Genomic DNA, 20,063 nt, shown 5'->3' with positions numbered 1-20,063 from the left:
AGAAAATAAATGGGCGTGGATGGTACAACCCACATCAGATGTAGGCCTCCCTCCCCAGACAAACTGGAGATACCTCTCCCCCACTTTGTAGGCCATGAGCCAGATCCATGCAATGCCCTATCACTGCGGGGCCAATGGGTTTAGTGTCCGCCTCGAGTCTAGTGAGTGTAGAGGAGACCTCCTCACCTACAATGTGTGGTGTCCCACATTCAGGCAAGCCTGAGGCCTGGTAGTGTCAGCTAATGGTAAGGCACATGCCATCTCCACTACATGCTCCAAGGAGCGTGGAGGACAGCTCCCACATAGAATGTGTAGAGTCCAGCACCCAGGTGGACCTGATTTAGTGCTCCACTGTTAGTGGATCCAGCCGATGCCAGCGTTCGATTCAAACCTTTGCGGTTTAGAGTTAGCTAAGTATATGGGATACGCGTGTTTAAACGCTTCACCACAGCCGCTCTGTGATCAGACTGATGCCAATAGCACACTTTCATCAGCCGTGTCCCAGGACTTAACTCCTCCCAGCCAAAGCCAGGGATGTGTTCGAGCCATCACTCTCAGATTGGCTTCCTGTCAAGGTCAGGATTCGTTTACAAGAGCCCCGCAGCAAATCATTGAGTCTGGTGTAACCACCCTCACATTTTCATGCTTGACCGAAAGCCCCATATTTCTTCACTTTGACATTCAGAACACTGGGCAGAAATCATATCGCATCAACACCCACCTTGCGCCTTCGCGATGCTTTGTTTTAATTAAACAGTCAGATTCCCCTGGTCCGCACCAGTTCTAAGTCAACTGCTAGGTGCCGGCCGAGGCAACCCGCGCGAACGTAGCTGGGGAAATCCACGAGGAGGGCCCAGCAGGCGTCCAAAGTCGCCACCGCCAACCGTCGGAACCAACCCCCCACCGGTCCACCTTCAGCCCGCCGACAGACACCACCCCGACCAAAAAAATCAAATCAAATCAAATGTATTTGTCACATACACATGGTTAGTAGGTGTTAATGCAAATGTAGCGAAATGCTTGTGCTTCTAGTTCCGACCATGCAGTAATATCTAACAAGTAATCTACCAATTCCACAACAACTACCTTGTACACACAAGTGTAAAGGAATGAATACGAATATGTACATAAAAATATATAAATGAGTGATGGCTGAACGGCATAGGCAAGATGTAATAGATGGTATGGAGTACAGTATATACATATGAGATGAGTAATGTAGGTTATGAAAACATTATATAAAGTGGCATTGTTTAAAGTGGCTAGTGATACATCTAATTACATCAAGATGCAGTAGATGGTATGGCGTACAGTATATACATATGAGATGAATAATGTAGGTTATGTAAACATTATCTAATATAAATAATATAAAGTGGCAAGTGATAAATTGATTACATCAATTTTCCCATTATTAAAGTGGCTAGAGATTTGAGTCAGTATGTTGGCAGCAGCCACTCAATGTTAGTAATGGCTGTTTAACAGTCTGATGGCCTTGAGATAGAAGCTGTTTTTCAGTCTCTCGGTTCCAGCTTTGATGCACATGTACTGACCTCGCCTTCTGGATGATAGCGGGGTGAACAGGCAGTGGCTCGGGTGGTTGCTGTCCTTGATGATCTTTTTGGCCTTCCTGTGACATCGGGTGGTGTAGGTGTCCTGGAGGGCAGGTAGTTTGCACCCGGTGATGCGTTGTGCAGACCTCACTACCCTCTGGAGAGCCTTCCGGTTATGGGCGGAGCAGCTGCCGTACCAGGCGGTGATACACCCCGACAGGATGCTCTCGATTGCGCATCTGTAAAAGTTTGAGTGTTTTTGGTGACAAGCCGAATTTCTTAAGCCTCCTGAGGTTGAAGAGGCGCTGCTGCACCTTCTTCACCACGCTGTCTGTGTGGGTGGACCATTTCAGTTTGTCCGTGATGTGTACGCCGAGGAACTTAAAACTCTCCACTACTGTCCCGTCAATGAAGATAGGGGGCTGCTCCCTCTGCTGTTTCCTGAAGTCCACGATCATCTCTTTTGTTTTGTTGACATTGAGTGCGAGGTCTTTTCCTGACACCACACTCCGAGGGCCCTCACCTCCTCCCAGTAGGCCGTCTTGTCGTTGTTGGTAATCAAGCCTACTACTGTAGTGTCGTTTGCAAACTTGATGATTGAGTTGGATGCATGCATGGCCACGCAGTCATGGGTGAACAGGGAGTACAGAAGAGGGCTGAGAACGCACCCTTGTTGACGATCAGCGGGGTGGAGATTTTGTTACCTACCCTCAACACCTGGGGGCGGCCCGTCAGGAAGTCCAGGACCCAGTTGCACAGGGCGGGGTCGAGACTTGGGGTCTCGAGCTTAATGACGAGTTTGGAGGGTACTATGGTGTTAAATGCTGAGCTGTAATCGATGAACAGCATTCTTACATAGGTATTCCTCTTGTCCAGATGGGTTAGGGCAGTGTGCAGTGTGATGGCGATTGCGTCGTCTGTGGACCTATTGGGTCGGTAAGCAAATTGGAGTGGGTCTAGGGTGTCAGGTAGGGTGGAGGTGATATGGTCCTTGACTAGTCTCTCAAAGCACTTCATGATGACGTAAGTGAGTGCTACAGGGCGGTAGTCATTTAGCTCAGTTACCTTAGCTTTCTTGGGAACAGGAACAATGGTGGCCCTCTTGAAGCATGTGGGGACAGCAGACTGGGATCAGGATTGATTGAATATGTTTGTAAACACACCAGCCAGCTGGTCTAAGCATGCTCTGAGGACGCGGCCGGGGATGCCGTTTGGGCCTGCAGCCTTGTGAGGGTTAACACGTTTTGATTGTTTTACTCACGTTGGCTGCAGTGAAGGAGAGCCCGCTGGTTTTGGTAGCGGGCCGTGTTAGTGGCACTGTATTGTCCTCAAAGCGAGCAAAAAACTTGTTTAGTCTATCTAGGAGCAAGGCATCGTGATCCGCGACGGGGCTGGTTTTTCTTTTGTAGTCCGTGATTGACTGTAGTAGACCCTGCCACATACCTCTCGTGTCTGAGCCGTTGAATTGCGACTCCACTTTGTCTCTGTACTGACGCTTAGCTTGTTTGATTGCCTTGTGGAGGGAATAGCTACACTGTTTATATTCGATCATGTTTCCGGTCACTTTGCCCTGATTATAAGCATTGGTTCGCACGTTCAGTTTTGCGCAAATGCTGCCATCAATCCATGGTTTCTGGTTGGGGAATGTTTTAATAGACGCTGTTGGTACGACATCCCCGATGCACTTGTTAATGAACTCGCACACCGAGTCAGCGTATTCGTCAATGTTGTTGTTCGCAGCAATGCGGAACATATCCCAGTCCACGTGATCGAAGCAATCTTGAAGCGTGGAATCCGATTGGTCGGACCAGCGTTGAACAGACCTGAGGGCGGGAGCTTCCTGTTTTAGCTTCTGTCTATAGGCTGGAAGCAACAAAATGGAGTCGTGGTCAGATTTTCCAAAGGGAGGGCGGGGGAGGGCCTTATATGCGTCGCGGAAGTTAGAATAACAGTGGTCTAGGGTTTTGCCCGCCCTGGTAGCACAACCGATATGCTGATAGAATTTGGGGAGCCTTGTTTTCAGATTAGCCTTGTTAATATCCCCGGCTACAATAAATGCAGCCTCAGGATATGTGGTTTCCAGTTTACATAGAGTCCAATGAAGTTCTTTCAGGGCCGTTGATGTGTCTGCTTGGGGGGATATACACGGCTATGATTATAATCGAAGAGAATTCTCTTGGTAGATAATGCGGTCGGCATTTGATAGTGAGGAATTCTAAGTCAGGTGAACAAAATGACTTGAGTTCCTGTATGTTGTTATGATCACACCACGTCTCGTTAATCATAAGGCATACACCCCCACCCTTCTTCTTACCAGAGAGATGCTTGTTTCTGTCGGCGCGATGCGTGAAGAAACCAGGTGGCTGTACCGACTCAGATAGCATGTTTCGAGTGAGCCATGTTTCCGTGAAACAAAGAACGTTACAGTGTCGGATGTCTCTCTGGAATGCTACCCTTGCTCGGATTTCGTCTACCTTGTTGTCAAGAGACTGGACATTGGCGAGTAGTATGCTCGGGAGCGGTGCGCGATGTGCCCGTCTACGGAGCCTGACCAGAAGACCGCTCCGTCTGCCCCTTCTTCTGCGGCGCCGTTGTTTTGCCTTGCCGGCTGGGATCCGATCCATTGTCCTGGGTGGTGGGCCAAACAGAGGATCCGCTTCGGGAAAGTCGTATTTCTGGTCGTAATGTTGGTGAGTTGACGTTGCTCTTTTATCCAATAGTTCCTCCCGACTGTATGTAGTAAACCTAAGATTACCTGGGGTAACAATGTAAGAAATAACACATAAAAAAACAAAATACTGCATAGGTTCCTAGGAACGCAAAGCGAGGCGGCCATCTTTGTCGGCGCCGGAAACCCCGCACACAGCCCCTTGCGAGACCACGCACGAGAGACGGCGAGATGGTCCACTCAACGAACTTCCAACGGTGGCGAGAGGAGGGCAAAGGAGCGACTGCCCAACCACGGCTCAAGCCCCACTTCACACCCCAGCCCGTTCGACCCAGCCCTTAGAGCCAATCCTTATCCCGAACCTACATTGTTATAACATGCCAGAGGCTGTTCACCTTGGAGACCTGCTGCGGATATTGTTGGAATTATCTGACTGCAGCCATCTTCCCATTTACATTTAACCAACTAATTAAATGCGGTTCTAAGTTGTGGTAACCTAAATGGCCAGCAGGAGGCTCAATAACCAAAATCAAATGGGGTTTCTATAAACAAACACATTTCCTTTTCCTAAATAATATTCTATATACATACACAATTCTTAAACATTTTATTTCATGACAAAAATGCCTCTTACATATATGCGCAAAAATACCATATGACCAGTGGCGGGAAAAAGTACTCAATTGTCATACTTGAGTAAAAGTAAAGATACCTTAATAGAAAATTACTTAAGTAAAAGTGAAGGTCACCACTGCATATGACACAAATTATAAACAACCACATCATCAGCCAATAATCAAATACTTGGAGTCTATCGGCAATAGGAAAGGCAGATGTAGTCAGATGCTCACTTAAAAGTTAACATCCACCACCGACACTCCTCTGAAATGAAGGGAGCATCAATTTCCTGTTAATATCAGAGATACAGGCAGCTATGTGATACTTTCACCACAACACTGCTGTTCTCCGTGGGCAGGAAGCGGTGTGTTTCTCAGAAACAGGTTTAGGTTTGTGATTCAGCCTGAATTTAAAATGGATTAAATATAGATTTCTTTTGTCACTGGCCTACACACAATACCCCGTAATGTGAAAGTGGACATTTTTACAAATGAATAAAAAATGAAGCTGACATGTCTTGAGTCAATAAGTATTCAACCATTTTGTTATGGCAAGCCTAAATAAGTTCAAGAGTAAACTTAACAAGTCACATAGTTGCATGTACTCCCTCTTTGTGCAATAATAGTGTATAACATGATTTTTGAATGACTACCTCATCTCTGTACTTCACACATACAGATAACTGTAAGGTCCCTCAGTCGAGCAGTGAATTTCAAACACAGATTCAACCACAAAGACCAGGGAGGTTTTCCCATGCCTCTCAAAGAAGGGTACCTATTGGTAGATGAGTAAAAAACATTTTTTTTATGACACTGAATATCCCTTTGAGCATGGTGTATCAATACACCTAGTCACTACAAAGTAACAGGCCTCCTTCCTAACTCAGTTGCTGGAGAAGAAAGAAACCACTCAGGGATTTCACCATGAGGCCAATGGTGAGTTTAAAACAGTTAGAGTTTAATGGCTGTAATAGAAGAAAACTGAGGATGGATCAACAACATTTTAGTTACTCCAGAATACTAACCTAATTGATAGAGTGAAAAGAAGGAAGCCTGTATAGAATAAAAATATTACAAAACATGCATCCTGAGTTTAACATGTTATCGGGTATGATTGTAATAGTTAAGGACTGAGGAACTTTTCAGGATAAAAAAATAAACGGAATGGAGCTAAACACAGACAAAATCCATCAGACACTGGGAGATGAATTCACATTTCAGCAGGACAATAACCTAAAACACAAGCCCAAATCTACACTGGAGTTGCTTACCAAGAAGAATGAAGTGAATGTTCTGGAGGTGCCGAGTTACAGTTTTGACTTAAATCTACTTGAAAGTCTATGGCAAGATCTGAAAATTGTTGTCTAGCAATGATCATCAATCAATTTAACAGAGCTTGAAGAATTTTTGAAAGAATGTTGCACGATCCAGGTGTGGAAAGCTCTTATTTGTATAATTGTTTTTATTTATCCTTTATTTAACTAGGCAAGTCAGTTGAGAACAATTTGTATTTTACAATGACGGCCTACCCCAGCCAAACCCTACCCGAACCCGGACAACGCTGGCCCAATTGTACGCCGCCCTATGGGACTTCCGATCACGGCCGGTTGTGATACAGCCCAGGATCAAACCAGAGTCTGTAGTGATGCCTCTAGCACTGAGATGCAGTGCTTTAGACCGCTGCGCCACTGGGGAGCTCTTAGAGACTTACCCAGAAAGACTCACAGCTGTAATCGTTGCCAAAGGTTCTTCTACAATGTACTGACTCAGGGGTATGAATACTTAAATAAATTAGATATTTCTGTATTTCATTATCAATACATTTGCTAAAATGTCTAAAAACATGTTTTCACTTTGTCATTATGGGGTATTGTGTGTAGATGGGTGAGAAAAAAAACACATTTCATCAATTTTTAATTCCGGCTGTAACACAATCTGAAGGCACTAAACAATGAAAACACATGCATACTCTATTCTGTGGTGGAAATGAAATATTAATTACATACTATACTGTTGAATTAGACATACTATGCTGTTTTACTTAGAGAATTGTCTATTGTTATATGTTAGTATTTTTACTGATACAGGCTTGTCTTGTGTGACTTAGTCATAAATCTTAAAATAAAGTTATTTTGAAGAATAGTCTCTCTCCTTTTGGTTAGACTTACCACCACAATCCTCCCTTGCTGATCTGGCCCTGGAAATAATGTGACATGTCACGTCAAAGAGCCTTGAGTCATTATCATCTTTTCTTGTATATTTCAATGTGTATTTAAACTAATATTATCTCACAAGCAGTGTCTATCATTTACACTGATCCTGGGGTCATAGGGAAAAGGCACCATGTCAGTTCCCAGCAAACATGCCCACATTGGCACGATGTGGACCCAATGCGGGCTAAATGATTGGCCCCATGTAGGCTTCCCAGATTGGGCTGATGCACCTTTGTTATTAAACAAGATTTAACTTGTATTTTTATTACAATTTAATTCAATGCATAAATTCCATAAGTTTCAAGCCTTAAAGGTATTTAGGGTACGAGGTACATTGTATCAGAAAGACAACCAAGTTGTTACTATCATACATATATTTTTACAAGAGAAACTTTTATGTTTCTCACATCACATTTCTGGACTTCTGGAATAGTCACATACAATTACTTAAGTCTATTTTTGAAAGACTTTATCATTGGCAGCGTACAAAAAGTAAAGAAATGTGGGCATCACACAACAGAACACTTAAACTGGAACAACACTCTCAGTAACTGTTGCACATAAATAACTGTGTGCAAACCAAGCCCCCATGTATTCTAATGAGCCACTGCCTCTAGCTAGGCTTCGATTGGGCCAGCCTGTGCTGGGGTTGGAGTGGGCTACCCCTTTTTGGGCTTGGTATGGGCTGGCCCGTGTTGGGCTGCTAAGGACTAGCCTGTGTTGGGTTTTGCAGACTAGCCCGTGTTGGGCTAGTGTGGGTTTGGTGTGGGCTAGCCTGTGTTGAGCATTGGTGTAGGCTGGCCCGTGTTGTGCTTGGTGTGAGCTGGCCTGTGTTGGGCTGTTGTAGGCTGGCCTGTGTTGGGCTGGTGTGGGTTAACCCGTGTTAGGCATTGGTGTGGGCTGGCCTGTGTTGGGCTGTTGTAGGCTGGCCTGTGTTGGGCTGGTGTTGGCTGGCCTGTGTTGGGCTGTCCTGTGTTGGGCTGGTGTGGGCTGGCCTGTGTTGGGCTGGTGTGGGCTTGGTGTGGGCTAGCCAGTGTTGGACATTGGTGTGGGCTGACCTGTGTTGGGAAGGTGTGGGCTGGCCAAATCAAAGTCAAATCAAATGTTATTGCTTGTGTACACATACTTAGCAGATGTTATTGTGGTTGTAGCGAAATGCTTGTGTTCCTAGCTCCAACAGTGCAGTAATATCTAACAATTCAAACAATACAAAAAAATCTAAAAGTAAAAGAATGGAATTATGAAATACATAAATATTAGGAACAGCAATGAATTGCGACTCCACTTTGTCTATGTACTGACGTTTAGCCTGAACATCTTAACTCCATCTGTGGTGTGGGCTAGTCTGTGTTGGGCTGATGTGGGGTAGTCTGTGTTGGGCTGATGTGGGCTGGCCCATGTTGGGCTGATGTGGGCTGGCCCGTGTTGGGCTGGTGTGGGCTGGCCTGTGTTGGGCTGGTGTGGGGTAGTCTGTGTTGGGCTGGTGTGGGCTGGCCCGTGTTGGGCTGGTGTGGGGTAGTCTGTGTTGGGCTGATGTGGGCTGGCCCGTGTTGGGCTGATGTGGGCTGGCCCGTGTTGGGCTGATGTGGGCTGGCCCGTGTTGGGCTGGTGTGGGCTTGGTGTGGGCTAGCCAGTGTTGGACATTGGTGTGGGCTGACCTGTGTTGGGAAGGTGTGGGCTGGCCAAATCAAAGTCAAATCAAATGTTATTGCTTGTGTACACATACTTAGCAGATGTTATTGTGGTTGTAGCGAAATGCTTGTGTTCCTAGCTCCAACAGTGCAGTAATATCTACATTTACATTTACATTTAAGTCATTTAGCAGACGCTCTTATCCAGAGCGACTTACAAATTGGTGCTTTCAACTTATAATATCCAGTGGAACAACCACTTTACAATAGTGCATCTAAAAGTAAAAGAATGGAATTATGAAATACATAAATATTAGGAACAGCAATGAATTGCGACTCCACTTTGTCAATGTACTGACGTTTAGCCTGAACATCCTAACTCCATCTGTGGTGTGGGCTAGTCTGTGTTGGGCTGATGTGGGGTAGTCTGTGTTGGGCTGATGTGGGCTGGCCCATGTTGGGCTGATGTGGGCTGGCCCGTGTTGGGCTGGTGTGGGCTGGCCTGTGTTGGGCTGGTGTGGGGTAGTCTGTGTTGGGCTGGTGTGGGCTGGCCCGTGTTGGGCTGGTGTGGGGTAGTCTGTGTTGGGCTGATGTGGGCTGGCCCGTGTTGGGCTGATGTGGGCTGGCCCGTGTTGGGCTGGTGTGGGCTTGGTGTGGGCTAGCCAGTGTTGGACATTGGTGTGGGCTGACCCGTGTTGGGAAGGTGTGGGCTGGCCAAATCAAAGTCAAATCAAATGTTATTGCTTGTGTACACATACTTAGCAGATGTTATTGTGGTTGTAGCGAAATGCTTGTGTTCCTAGCTCCAACAGTGCAGTAATATCTAACAATTCAAACAATACAAAAAAATCTAAAAGTAAAAGAATGGAATTATGAAATACATAAATATTAGGAACAGCAATGAATTGCGACTCCACTTTGTCTATGTACTGACGTTTCGCCTGAACATCTTAACTCCATCTGTGGTGTGGGGTAGTCTGTGTTGGGCTGATGTGGGGTAGTCTGTGTTGGGCTGATGTGGGCTGGCCCGTGTTGGGCTGATGTGGGCTGGCCCGTGTTGGGCTGGTGTGGGCTGGCCCGTGTTGGGCTGGTGTGGGCTGGCCCGTGTTGGGCTGGTGTGGGGTAGTCTGTGTTGGGCTGGTGTGGGCTGGCCCGTGTTGGGCTGGTGTGGGGTAGTCTGTGTTGGGCTGGTGTGGGCTGGCCCGTGTTGGGCTGGTGTGGGGTAGTTTGTGTTGGGTTGGTGTGGGCTGGTCCGTGTTGGGCTGGTGTGGGGTGGTCCGTGTTGCGCTGTTGTGGTGTGGTCCGTGTTGAGCTGGTGTGGGCTAGTCCATGTTCAGCTGGTGTGGGCTGGCCCGTGTTGGGCATTGGTGTGGGCTGGCCCACGTTGGGCTGGTGTGGGCTAGTTCACTAACCCTTTGATGTCCAGGTGAGGCATGCTCCTGGTGAACTCCTTCAGTTTCCTGACTCCCTCCTTAGAGAACTTGTTGTCAAACATCTAGAGGTTTGACAACAACATCTAGAGTGATATTCTCTGTCAGCGCTTCCATGAGGAGTTCTGCTCCCTTATCAGTGACCTGGTTGTCATGGAGCCTGATATCTTTAAGTGTGTCATTGGTCCGCAGTAGATCCGCCAGATAGCCTGCTCCCACATCGCCAATTTGATTGATGGCCATCCTGAGGTTGACCACTGTGTGGTTGTTTTTCAATCCCTCTATAAGCACCTTGAGTCCCTCACAACCCAGACCTGTCTCCGCCACCCACAGTCTCTCAACAAGACAGTCTGGGCTCTGCAAGACACGGGCTAACACAGCTGCCCCTTCTGGACCAAGAGGGGTCTGCACCAGCCTGAAGGTGCTGAAGAGAGGGAGTACAGGCAGCAATCTCCACAGGCCCTCTGTATCCCTGGGCCTCCAGATTCAGATCCTGCAGGTCTGGGATCAGCTGCAGCAGGAAGGCCAGCTCGCTCCAGTCCCTCTTGGCCGGGCCAGACTGGTCTGGGCCTCGTACAGGCAGTGGCACACGTTGACCTGCCTCTCTGGAATCAGTCTGCCATAATGGAGCTGGGAGTGGAGTAGGCTCCGGAGAAAGGGAGGAGGAGAGGGCAGGAACAGAGAGGAAGGAGATTGGAGTTGCTGTGATCCACCATGGAATACCCCATCCAGGATGATAGGGGTTTGAGGTACCAATAGCCAGATACAAAATCTGCAGAAGAAGTCCATGTGACCAGACTGATGGTGTCCACCATAGGAGAAAGCCTTTTTGATGTATTTGTGCAGGAGCAATCTGGGTCTCCACAGCGTTTTTATTTTATTTATTTTTTGAACCTATATTTAACTAGGCAAGTCAGTTAAGAACAAATTCCTATTTTCAATGACGGCTTTGTTCAGGGGCAGAACGACACTTTGTGCAGGGTGACCGGACAAAGTAATCCTTCTAAACCCCCCCCGTTCTCATGATCATTGATTGCTTCTGTGGACAGGTGTCTTTTATACAGGTAACAGGTCCCTTTAAGAGTGTGCTCCTAATCTCAGCTCGTTACCTGTATAAAAGACACCTGGGAGACAGAAATCTTTCTGATTGAGAGGGGGTCAAATACTTATTTCCCTCATTAAAATGCAAATCAATTTATAACATTTTTGACATGCGTTTTTCTGAATTTGTTTGCTGTTATTCTGTCTCTCACTGTTCAAATAAACCTACCATTAAAATTATAGACTGATCATTTCTTTGTCAGTGGGCAAACGTACAAAATCAGCAGGGGATGAAATACGTTTTTCCCTCACTGTATAATATTTGATCAATCAGGAGGATGCCAATTTGCTACACTCTCTTCATGTCATTGTGCTTATTCTTGGAACACATGATCATCTTAAGTATGAGGAAATTCAACACTATTTATTCTATAGTTCTCACCTAAAACACTTTTACTCTCATAACTAGGTGGTTATATCTCATGGAAACACTTTCATCATGCTAATACACACCTATTTCGGTCTCTTTTACTACTATCAAACACAAAACAGATCAAACTTGATCAACAAACCTTGACAGTTGTTGCGACAGTACTTCCATAATGCCTTATGTTACTGGTCTACTTTAGCTGTTACTGGCTAGTATACTAGATAATATATAGATCAATTATCTGGAAACAATTCTTACTTTCTGGTAGTCACTTTGAAGGATTCAACACATTAAATGTATTTTCTCTGTGATGGGTAACATTGACTCAGCTGCCAATCTAAGTATTATGTCCAGTAAATAAAATACAAGAAATCCTAAATGCTACCCTACCCCTATATAGTGCACTACAACTGACCAAGGCCCTATACTCCTCATATAGTAAATCACTTTGGACCAGAGCCCGATTTTAAAAGGTAGTGCACTATATATTAAGAATAAGGTGCCCTATCTTGAAAGGTAGTGCACTAAATATTAGGATTAAGATGCCATATGTTGAAAAGTAGTGGGAATAAGTTTAGATTTCAGACACAAACATCTACTCACCTAAGAAATTGAAATGAGATCTAATCTAGATCTGTAATTCTCTCTGCTCTCGTCTCAATCCACAACGTGTGGTGTCTCTGATCGTATCCACCAGTTCAGTCTGTGTGTGTGTGTGTGTGTGTGTGTGTTCAAATCATAGTCAAACCATTTTGTCAATTTACCCCACACACACACACACACACACACACACACACACACACACACACACACACACACACACACACACACACTCTGACTGAACTATGCCTGAAGGTGGTGCTGAAGTATCACCATGCAAATTATCCTACTGTAAGGGATGATGAGCAATGCAAATCACTGACACAACACACACAGGCTGGCACTGCAAATAATTTATGAAAAGATCACCAGCGTTTTACTAAAGAAAGGCATCTTGCTGCCGAAACTTTGGCAATTCACTTGCTGAACTGACTCATTTGAAATGGACTTGACCCCAACCCTGATGCCTACATTCTTCGCTTATAGTCTAAAGTGGAGCCAACCCCACCCTAATATGTAACACTGACACTCTTATGTCACCTCTCTCTCCCTATCGCCTCACCTCGCCTGTCACGTCAACATCCCATCCCTAGAGAGCCGTATCTTGGCAACAGCAAAGCCATGGAGACCGGTGACGTCTTCGTAACCCTTGGAATCGCAAGAAATGATGCGTGTGTGTGTGTTCCAACCATAGTATTATGGGTTGTTAGTGCTAGTTATAATGCCTGTTGGAGCTGAAAGGTGGGAAAGGAGTAGGCTGTCCTGACCTTCTGTGACCTTCCCTTTCTGCAGCCAGTGAAAAAACACATTTTCCCATTGGGGATCAATGAAGTACAGTGATTGATTGATTCATTCACTCTCTCTATGTTGTTCTCTTCCTCTCCACTCCCTTATCAGATAGAATATCGTAGAAGAGAGTGTATGTTCACAGGTTCAGTGCGTCAAGAGTCAATACTGCTACATAACAGCCACCCCGTCATTATGGAACAGTTTGAATAGTGTGCTGTGTACAGACCCTGGGTCCAAAGTCCCAGTCAGTGGACAGATAACTAGCTAGCTCTATAGATATGGGCAGACATCCAAGCACAATGTTAGTGTGTTTCTGTTTAGCAACATGACAATGACAAAGAAACAAAAAGAGACTGCAGAATAAGAGAAAAATAATACAGAGGATTTATATAGCGACTTCTTAAAAGCCATGTCATAAAGCAGTCTTTCTTTTGATCTCTCTCTTCCTTTCACTTTCTCTCTGCTGTGAAAGCATTGCTTCCTCACTTTCAGTGACAGGGCCTAATGATTACACCAGTTAATTGTGATGACACACACACACACACATCCAATTCACATGCGTATTATACACACTTGTACATGTGTGCAATAGGACAAATAGAAGCACCCACCAAATGATGAATTATTATTACACACACGCACACACTGTGACTAGATTGCATATTGAATGGCTACCTCCTCTCAGTAACTAGGAGTCCTGGGGACAATACATGTTTACTGAGTGTTTTAGATTACTGCCACATTACACCTACATCTGAAGGACCTGCTGTTGTCTCTCTCTGTCTCTTCCTTCCCATCCGTCTCTCTCCCTCTCTTTCTTTCTCTCTCCGACTCACATTTTGTCCTTCCAATTCAGGCACACCTTCACGTGGTGTATCTTTCTCCCTTTCGTCTATTCTCTCGCTTTCACTCTGCCTTTCAACACATTTCATCTTTGTTATCTGCAGTAGCAGTCTGTGCTCGGTCATGTGTCAGTAAAGATTAAAACACCAACCCAACACAAGAAAACATCCAAATGTAACAGATTGTAACGCAACCTCACTTTCCAGCTTAAAATGTCTCTACTCGATACCTTTTCGGTGACCCAACTGGCCAAGACATTGTCAAGCGGGCGGTGACGCGTGTTAGCGAGGCAGAGGACGTAAGATCACTCCTAGTTGAGGAAGGGTGAGCAAGGAAGCGACGAACATTCACGCCTATTACACAAACAAGAAAGAAACATAACAGAATGAACATCATTCTTATTCACAACAGTTTATTTTTTATACATTACCATATACATACAGTACAGTACATTAGGCTCAATACATATCTATTGGAATATATATTGTTGTGGTTGTTGTACAATTTGTTGTGCGAGGCGGAGTGACATAGTTTTAGGCCATTACAGTGTCATAGTGCAGTACAGGTAGGGTGTTCTAGAAAGCAGTGTCATTAAGTTAGCCAGCTAACTTTAAAAACAGTCAGATATATATATATATATATATATCTTCATTTTTCTGGTTCATTTTGAAAGCTAAACTGTTGTGGGTTGTCAAGTCAATTACACCATGCTAATTTCAAATCTATATTTCTGGAAAATATGAAGTTATTTTAGAATATTTAGGAGAGTTAGCTGGCTAACTCATTGATCCTGCTTACTGAAACAGTGCCCAGGTGGATGTTTAAACTCTAGAAGTCGTCTTGTACAATAGAACACATGCACTGGCATCTACATACTTAGATAGTTAGATATCGCACAAGAACATGTCAAACACCGTCACAACAGAGCAACACTTGCAGGGCTGATACTGTTAATGTCTTGGCTTGGAACACTCTACGGGGTTGTAGTGGTCAGGGTTGGGATCAATTCAATGTCAATTCAGTCAAATAAGGAAGTAAACTGAAATTCCAAGTCCAATTTTCCTCAATTCCTCTTTATGACAAAATTCTGTCTGAATTGACTGAATGGAAATGGCATTGAGCCCAACCCTGATAGTAGTCAGGGTCTGACTAGAACTCATCACAGCTCTACTGGAAGCACTGCTAATAGAAGTACTGTACTACTAAAGTACTACTTTGTATTTACACATATTTACAGAGTCACGAATGGAGAGAGTGTGTGTGTCTGTCCAAGACTAACAACAGAAACTGTGAAGAGAAGTATCCATATAATGTAGTTGTAACAGACTGCATTTCAACCAATTACAGCAGATGCCCTGATGGTTAATATAATATTATCTTTTAGACTTCTCATTTCATTCACAACACAAGGTCATGTCCCCACCTATTTTCAGTCAGCATTAAAATAACTGAAATATGATTGTCTAAAAACATGGATGAACTAAAGATTGTCATTGTGCAACTATAATTATGTTGTTCCATCTCAGGAAGGGGGGGTGGGGGGGGCGGGGGGGTGGAGAGGATGATAGATGTGGTCTATATGACTTGGCAGCAGCTGTGCGGTGAAGGGGGACAGAGCAGACCCTCTTTGGGGCTCCTGTGTATATTGACTGACATAGTCTTATCACTGAGAGGCATCTGTAGCACTCTGTTCTTCAGGTTCTGGTGATGCTCCCTGGCCAGGTCCAGCTCACTCAGCCTCAGTGTGCCCGAGGACGTGGCCTCGAACTGTGGGTCAGAGAAGTGGTCAAGGGGGTGGTGCTGGAGGTGGTGGGTCCCTCCGGGCGACGGACCCCCCCCAGGAGAGAGACCTTATCCAGGCTGCCTGTAGAGCCCCCCATACACATCCTCCACACTGACTGGTCCTGGTGGTCCAAGCTCCCCCCCCTTAACCCTCCTCCCCCAGCTGTCAGGCTGTGGAACTGGGAGCTCAGGCATAGGCTCATCAGCTTCAGGCTCTCCACCAATCCGCTGGCTGCTTTGGCAGAGCCTAGTCCCGCCCCCGTACCTGAGCCATCAGCAGAGGGGCTTTCTCTTCCTCTGTCTCCCCCACTCCAACCTCTGTCTCCCCCACTCCAACCTCTGTCTCCCCCACCACTGGCAAAGCTAGGTCTTCCTTGTCTTGGTCCTGTCGTGTCCATGTCCGGTCTCCGCTGGCTCACAGAGTCATTGTCATCTCTCCTCTCTGAGGTGGGAGACGTCATGGCAACTGTTGCCACCTTGGTAACCGTTGCTGGGGACGACACACCTGACGACGTCAACATCCCAGTGTGGAGGCTGAGGAAAGCTTGTTCTGGCTTGAACACACACTTCTTTCCTTCTATCATTCCTTCCTTCCCCTTGTCATCCTTCTCTACTTCCTCCTCTCCTTCCTCCTCGTGTATCTGGTTGAGGACAGGTGCACTCTTACGAGAAGTCAGTCGGTTAGAGATAGAGGAAGGGGAGGAAGAGGATGAAGATGAGGCAGCGTTATGCCGGAGAACCACCTGAGAAGGGAGAACCGAGGGAGACGAATCCTCCTCCTCATCTTCCTCCTCCTCATCTAGGCTGAAGAGGCTGGGGCTCCGTGGTTTAGAGGGGGTGGGCGAGGCCAGGGAGCCCAGCCTGAGGGGGATGGAGTGGGGCTTGACTGGAGGCCGGAGGCCCCTGTCCTGGTGCTCTCTAGTTGAACCGACAGAAGGGAGTGCTTTGTGTGTGGTGTGTGTGTCATCAGCCTGGAGGGTCAGAGTGTGTGTGGGTTGTGTGTTATTGTCCAACTGTCTGTGGTTGAGTTCCAGTAGGGATGTTTTGGGTCTGGGTCCGTGGTGGACCAGGCTCTCAGCACTGCGGGCGGGGGACTGGGGGCCCCCTGGGTGGGAGATGAGGGTACCCCCCAAACCGTCCTCCATGTCCTGGTGCACGTCCACTCTGGTGGGCCAAGACTGCCTGAAGAGGGTTAAGCAGAGAGAGGGAGCAGAGAGTTTTAACAACATTTACTGTGGCAGCTCCCTCCCTCTCTGTCTCTACTTGTTTATTTACTGTGACAGCCCCCCCCGGGCTGAGTGCAGTGCAGACTGACAGAAACACAGCCCACAACATTCTGCGTTGTGTGTGAGTGTGTGTGTTTATATTTACTGTACCTGAACTGGGCCTTGTGGCTGGGGCTGGACCACGTGTGGTTGTTCTGCTCTCTCTCCTGTTTCTCCCTCAGTATCCTCTCTGCCAGCAGGAAATATGTAGCTGTGATGTGGTTATACTGGTCAGACTCCAAGGCTCTAGAGAGAGAGGGGGGGTGAGTGGGAGAGAGAATGAGAAAGAGAGAGACAGAGAAAGGTAGAGAGAGAGAAAGGCAGAGAGAGAGAGAAAGGCAGAGAGAGAGAGGACAAGTTTAGAACATACGTCAGAACATACTTTATATACTAGATTACCATAACTACTAGCTAACCTCACCAATCTCACACACACAAGCATAATCCGACAAGCAGATCAGAACCGAAATAGCGATGGCTGCTGTCAGTCCAACGGAGAAGACAGGGGTGGGGAATCAATTTAACGCGACACCAGCTGCAGAACAGGCGCTCAGAGGGCTGCTAATGATAAATAAGCTGATGACGACAGTGGGGAAGCAATTTAGCGTCACGCCACCTGGCATAGTGATGCGAGAGGACAGCCACTAATAATCATCATTACCAGAAGCTAATGACAGGACAATCACTAATAATGATCATCACAACCTAATGACAGGACTGTGTGAACAGAAATGGAAAGGAGAGGCCTTCGTAGAATTACAGTACGTTCATTTTGTGTGTGTCTTACTCTGTGACGGTGTCCCTGTCTGCGATGCCACCTAGTGCCATTCGTTGGATGATACTGCCGTGCTCCTCCTCTGATAGGCTCCTGTACGACACCAGGGGTGTGGTCAGCTTGGTGGCAGGGGAGGGGTCGACTCCCTGCAGCCAATCATGGCCCTGGATCAGCTCCACAGTGGCCCGCCTCTTAGGGTCTCTCTGCAGCATACAGTCAATCAGACTAGAGAGAGAAAAGGAGAGATGGAAAGACAGATGAGTGAGGGAGATGAAGGTACAGTTAATTAATTATGGTAATTTCATTATTACATTTTGGTTACCATAGTAACTACAGATGTTAAATCAAATCTTAATACAAGGCTTAAAGTGGAACTGGCAGCGTTTTAATTAATTTGCAGATATGAAACAAAACAGACAATCATAAAATCAGTAAAAAATATCAAATTCCCAGTTTATGCTTCAAAACCAACTTTATAAGAGGTTTTAAAAATAGGTTCTATTTGACCAAAAATGTATTCACGTATGGTAAGGCATTGTTGGCAGAATAGATTGATGCAGTTCAATGCATGATTAATGTAATTCATCAAAATATTTATTGGTAGTCCAAAAAATATTGCTATCAGGTTGTAAATCACAGCTGGGCTGGTACATTGTTTGCTGCCTCCCGATCAATGACTCAATATACTGGACTAAAACGAACGACTGTAACTAAGGCTGGGAATGTCAATACAATCAAACTATCAAGGGCAATGATCACAAGTCAATCATAACGTGGCTAATAGGCTAGTGCACATGTGTCAAACACAAGCCAATATAAAATGAGTCAACATTTGAGTCATCTACTTTATGAAATTACAGCCTGAAGGGCTTACATTGGTGAGTTCACAGCCTGCAGTGGAGGGAAAGTGTACAGACACATGTCCCATTCCTAGTTAGACTACTAAAATATTGCAGTCTGGCTTTGGTTTTTAAAGCTCGACAGTGAATAACCAAATAACAAAACCTGCAACAAAACACAATGCAAAAGACAAACATGTCGGTCTATTACAGCGACATTTGAGCAGTAGTCTAGGCTGGCTACTCAACTACAATACATTTGAGCAGTAGTCTAGGCTGGCTACTCAACTACAATACATTTGAGCAGTAGTCTAGGCTGGCTACTCAACTACAATACATTTGAGCAGTAGTCTAGGCTGGCTACTCAACTACAATACATTTTGAGTGAACCATACAGCACTGCTGCATTCAACCACACAGGTGATCCTTGCAGTGCAATTTTTTTAAAAACATGTTTAAAGTTTAAATGTTACAACAACCTATTGCTACGTTTTTGTTATTTGGAGTTAAATACTTTTTGATTAGGTCACACCATATTATGCACATCTGCAAGCATAGCAGCAAACGCTGGACAAACATTATTTGTTTTAATATGTTAAAAATGCTATATACAGCATCATATGTACATAGGTGTGCTGACTGAGTTTGACAACCCTGGGATAGTGTATCTATTTATGTAGCTAGCTATTTATTTAGCAACCTAAAAACATGGAGCCTAACATTAGCTAGGTAGCTAGCTGCTGGGAGAATGTCTTGTGATTGGAGAGTGGGTGAGTGACCGACTTTTTCCCCTCATATTGTTTTTTTGGTGGCAACAATTAGAGATGCAGGTTAGCTAGCAAGAAATGTGAATCGTTTTGATAGCTTGCTATGCTGAACTTGAACGACTGTTATCCACAGTTAGCATATCTCTTATTTGTCAATCAAATGTATTTGGCAGGGATCAAATGGGCGGGCAGGCAAGTTCCCATTTAGTTGTCTGCAAGCTGCAGAAGGACCAGCAGGCTACTATTCCCCATCGTTTATCAGTGCGATTTTGACAGCCAACTAGCTGAAGCAGTTTGAGGGGGTTTATCTAATGTTCCCTCGTTAGATTTTAGCTCATCTCACTCTGGCTAATGTTAGTTGTTGATCTTGGTGTTGTTGATGTGCATAGGTAACGGAGGGGGAGAGAGCCCACCTTTTCATGGTTGTTTGATCGAATAGGACTGTGAAGTTCCCAAATGTAGTAGGACTCCTGTGTTATTTACATAATTGCAGAAATCCATTCAGGTGTATTTTCTGGCTTTTGGCAAATGTGTTCTAATGATCTAAAGTCACGCTGTTGCTACTGCCTGTAAACACACAGTCCAGTTCAAAGTGAATGATGACAGGCCTACTGCCTGTAAACACACAGTCCAGTTCATAGTGAATGATGGCAGGCTAGAGTGCCAAATGGCTTATTTGCATATAGGCCTACTGTAGCTCTGATTGGCTATGGCGCACCGGTCTGCGTAGACTCCGGTCCTGGACGAGACAGATGTTTGTATTAGGTTTTATTTACTGCAGTGTCTATTAATTGTCCAAATGCACGGCCGCTTTCCCACT

General features: G+C 45.5%; 1 protein-coding gene across 1 annotated transcript in view; it reads right to left on the bottom strand.

The window, feature by feature from the left end:
- Nucleotides 1-14,210: 14,210 nt before the first annotated feature.
- snrka (SNF related kinase a) overlaps nt 14,211-20,063 on the bottom strand; it is a 14,201-nt gene continuing 8,348 nt past the window's right edge. Inside the window, exons 6-8 of the mRNA XM_014178195.2 lie at nt 17,650-17,862; nt 16,974-17,108; nt 14,211-16,779 (exon numbers count right to left, since the gene is read on the bottom strand). Coding sequence (XP_014033670.2) covers nt 15,555-16,779; nt 16,974-17,108; nt 17,650-17,862 — 1,573 coding nt within the window. The 3' untranslated portion in view covers nt 14,211-15,554. The remainder of the gene's footprint in view (nt 16,780-16,973; nt 17,109-17,649; nt 17,863-20,063) is intronic.

This window comes from Salmo salar, chromosome ssa27 (genome assembly GCF_905237065.1).
Source record: "Salmo salar chromosome ssa27, Ssal_v3.1, whole genome shotgun sequence".
In the NCBI taxonomy this organism is placed as follows: domain Eukaryota; kingdom Metazoa; phylum Chordata; class Actinopteri; order Salmoniformes; family Salmonidae; genus Salmo; species Salmo salar.
This window is presented reverse-complemented; position numbering and strand designations above follow the sequence as displayed.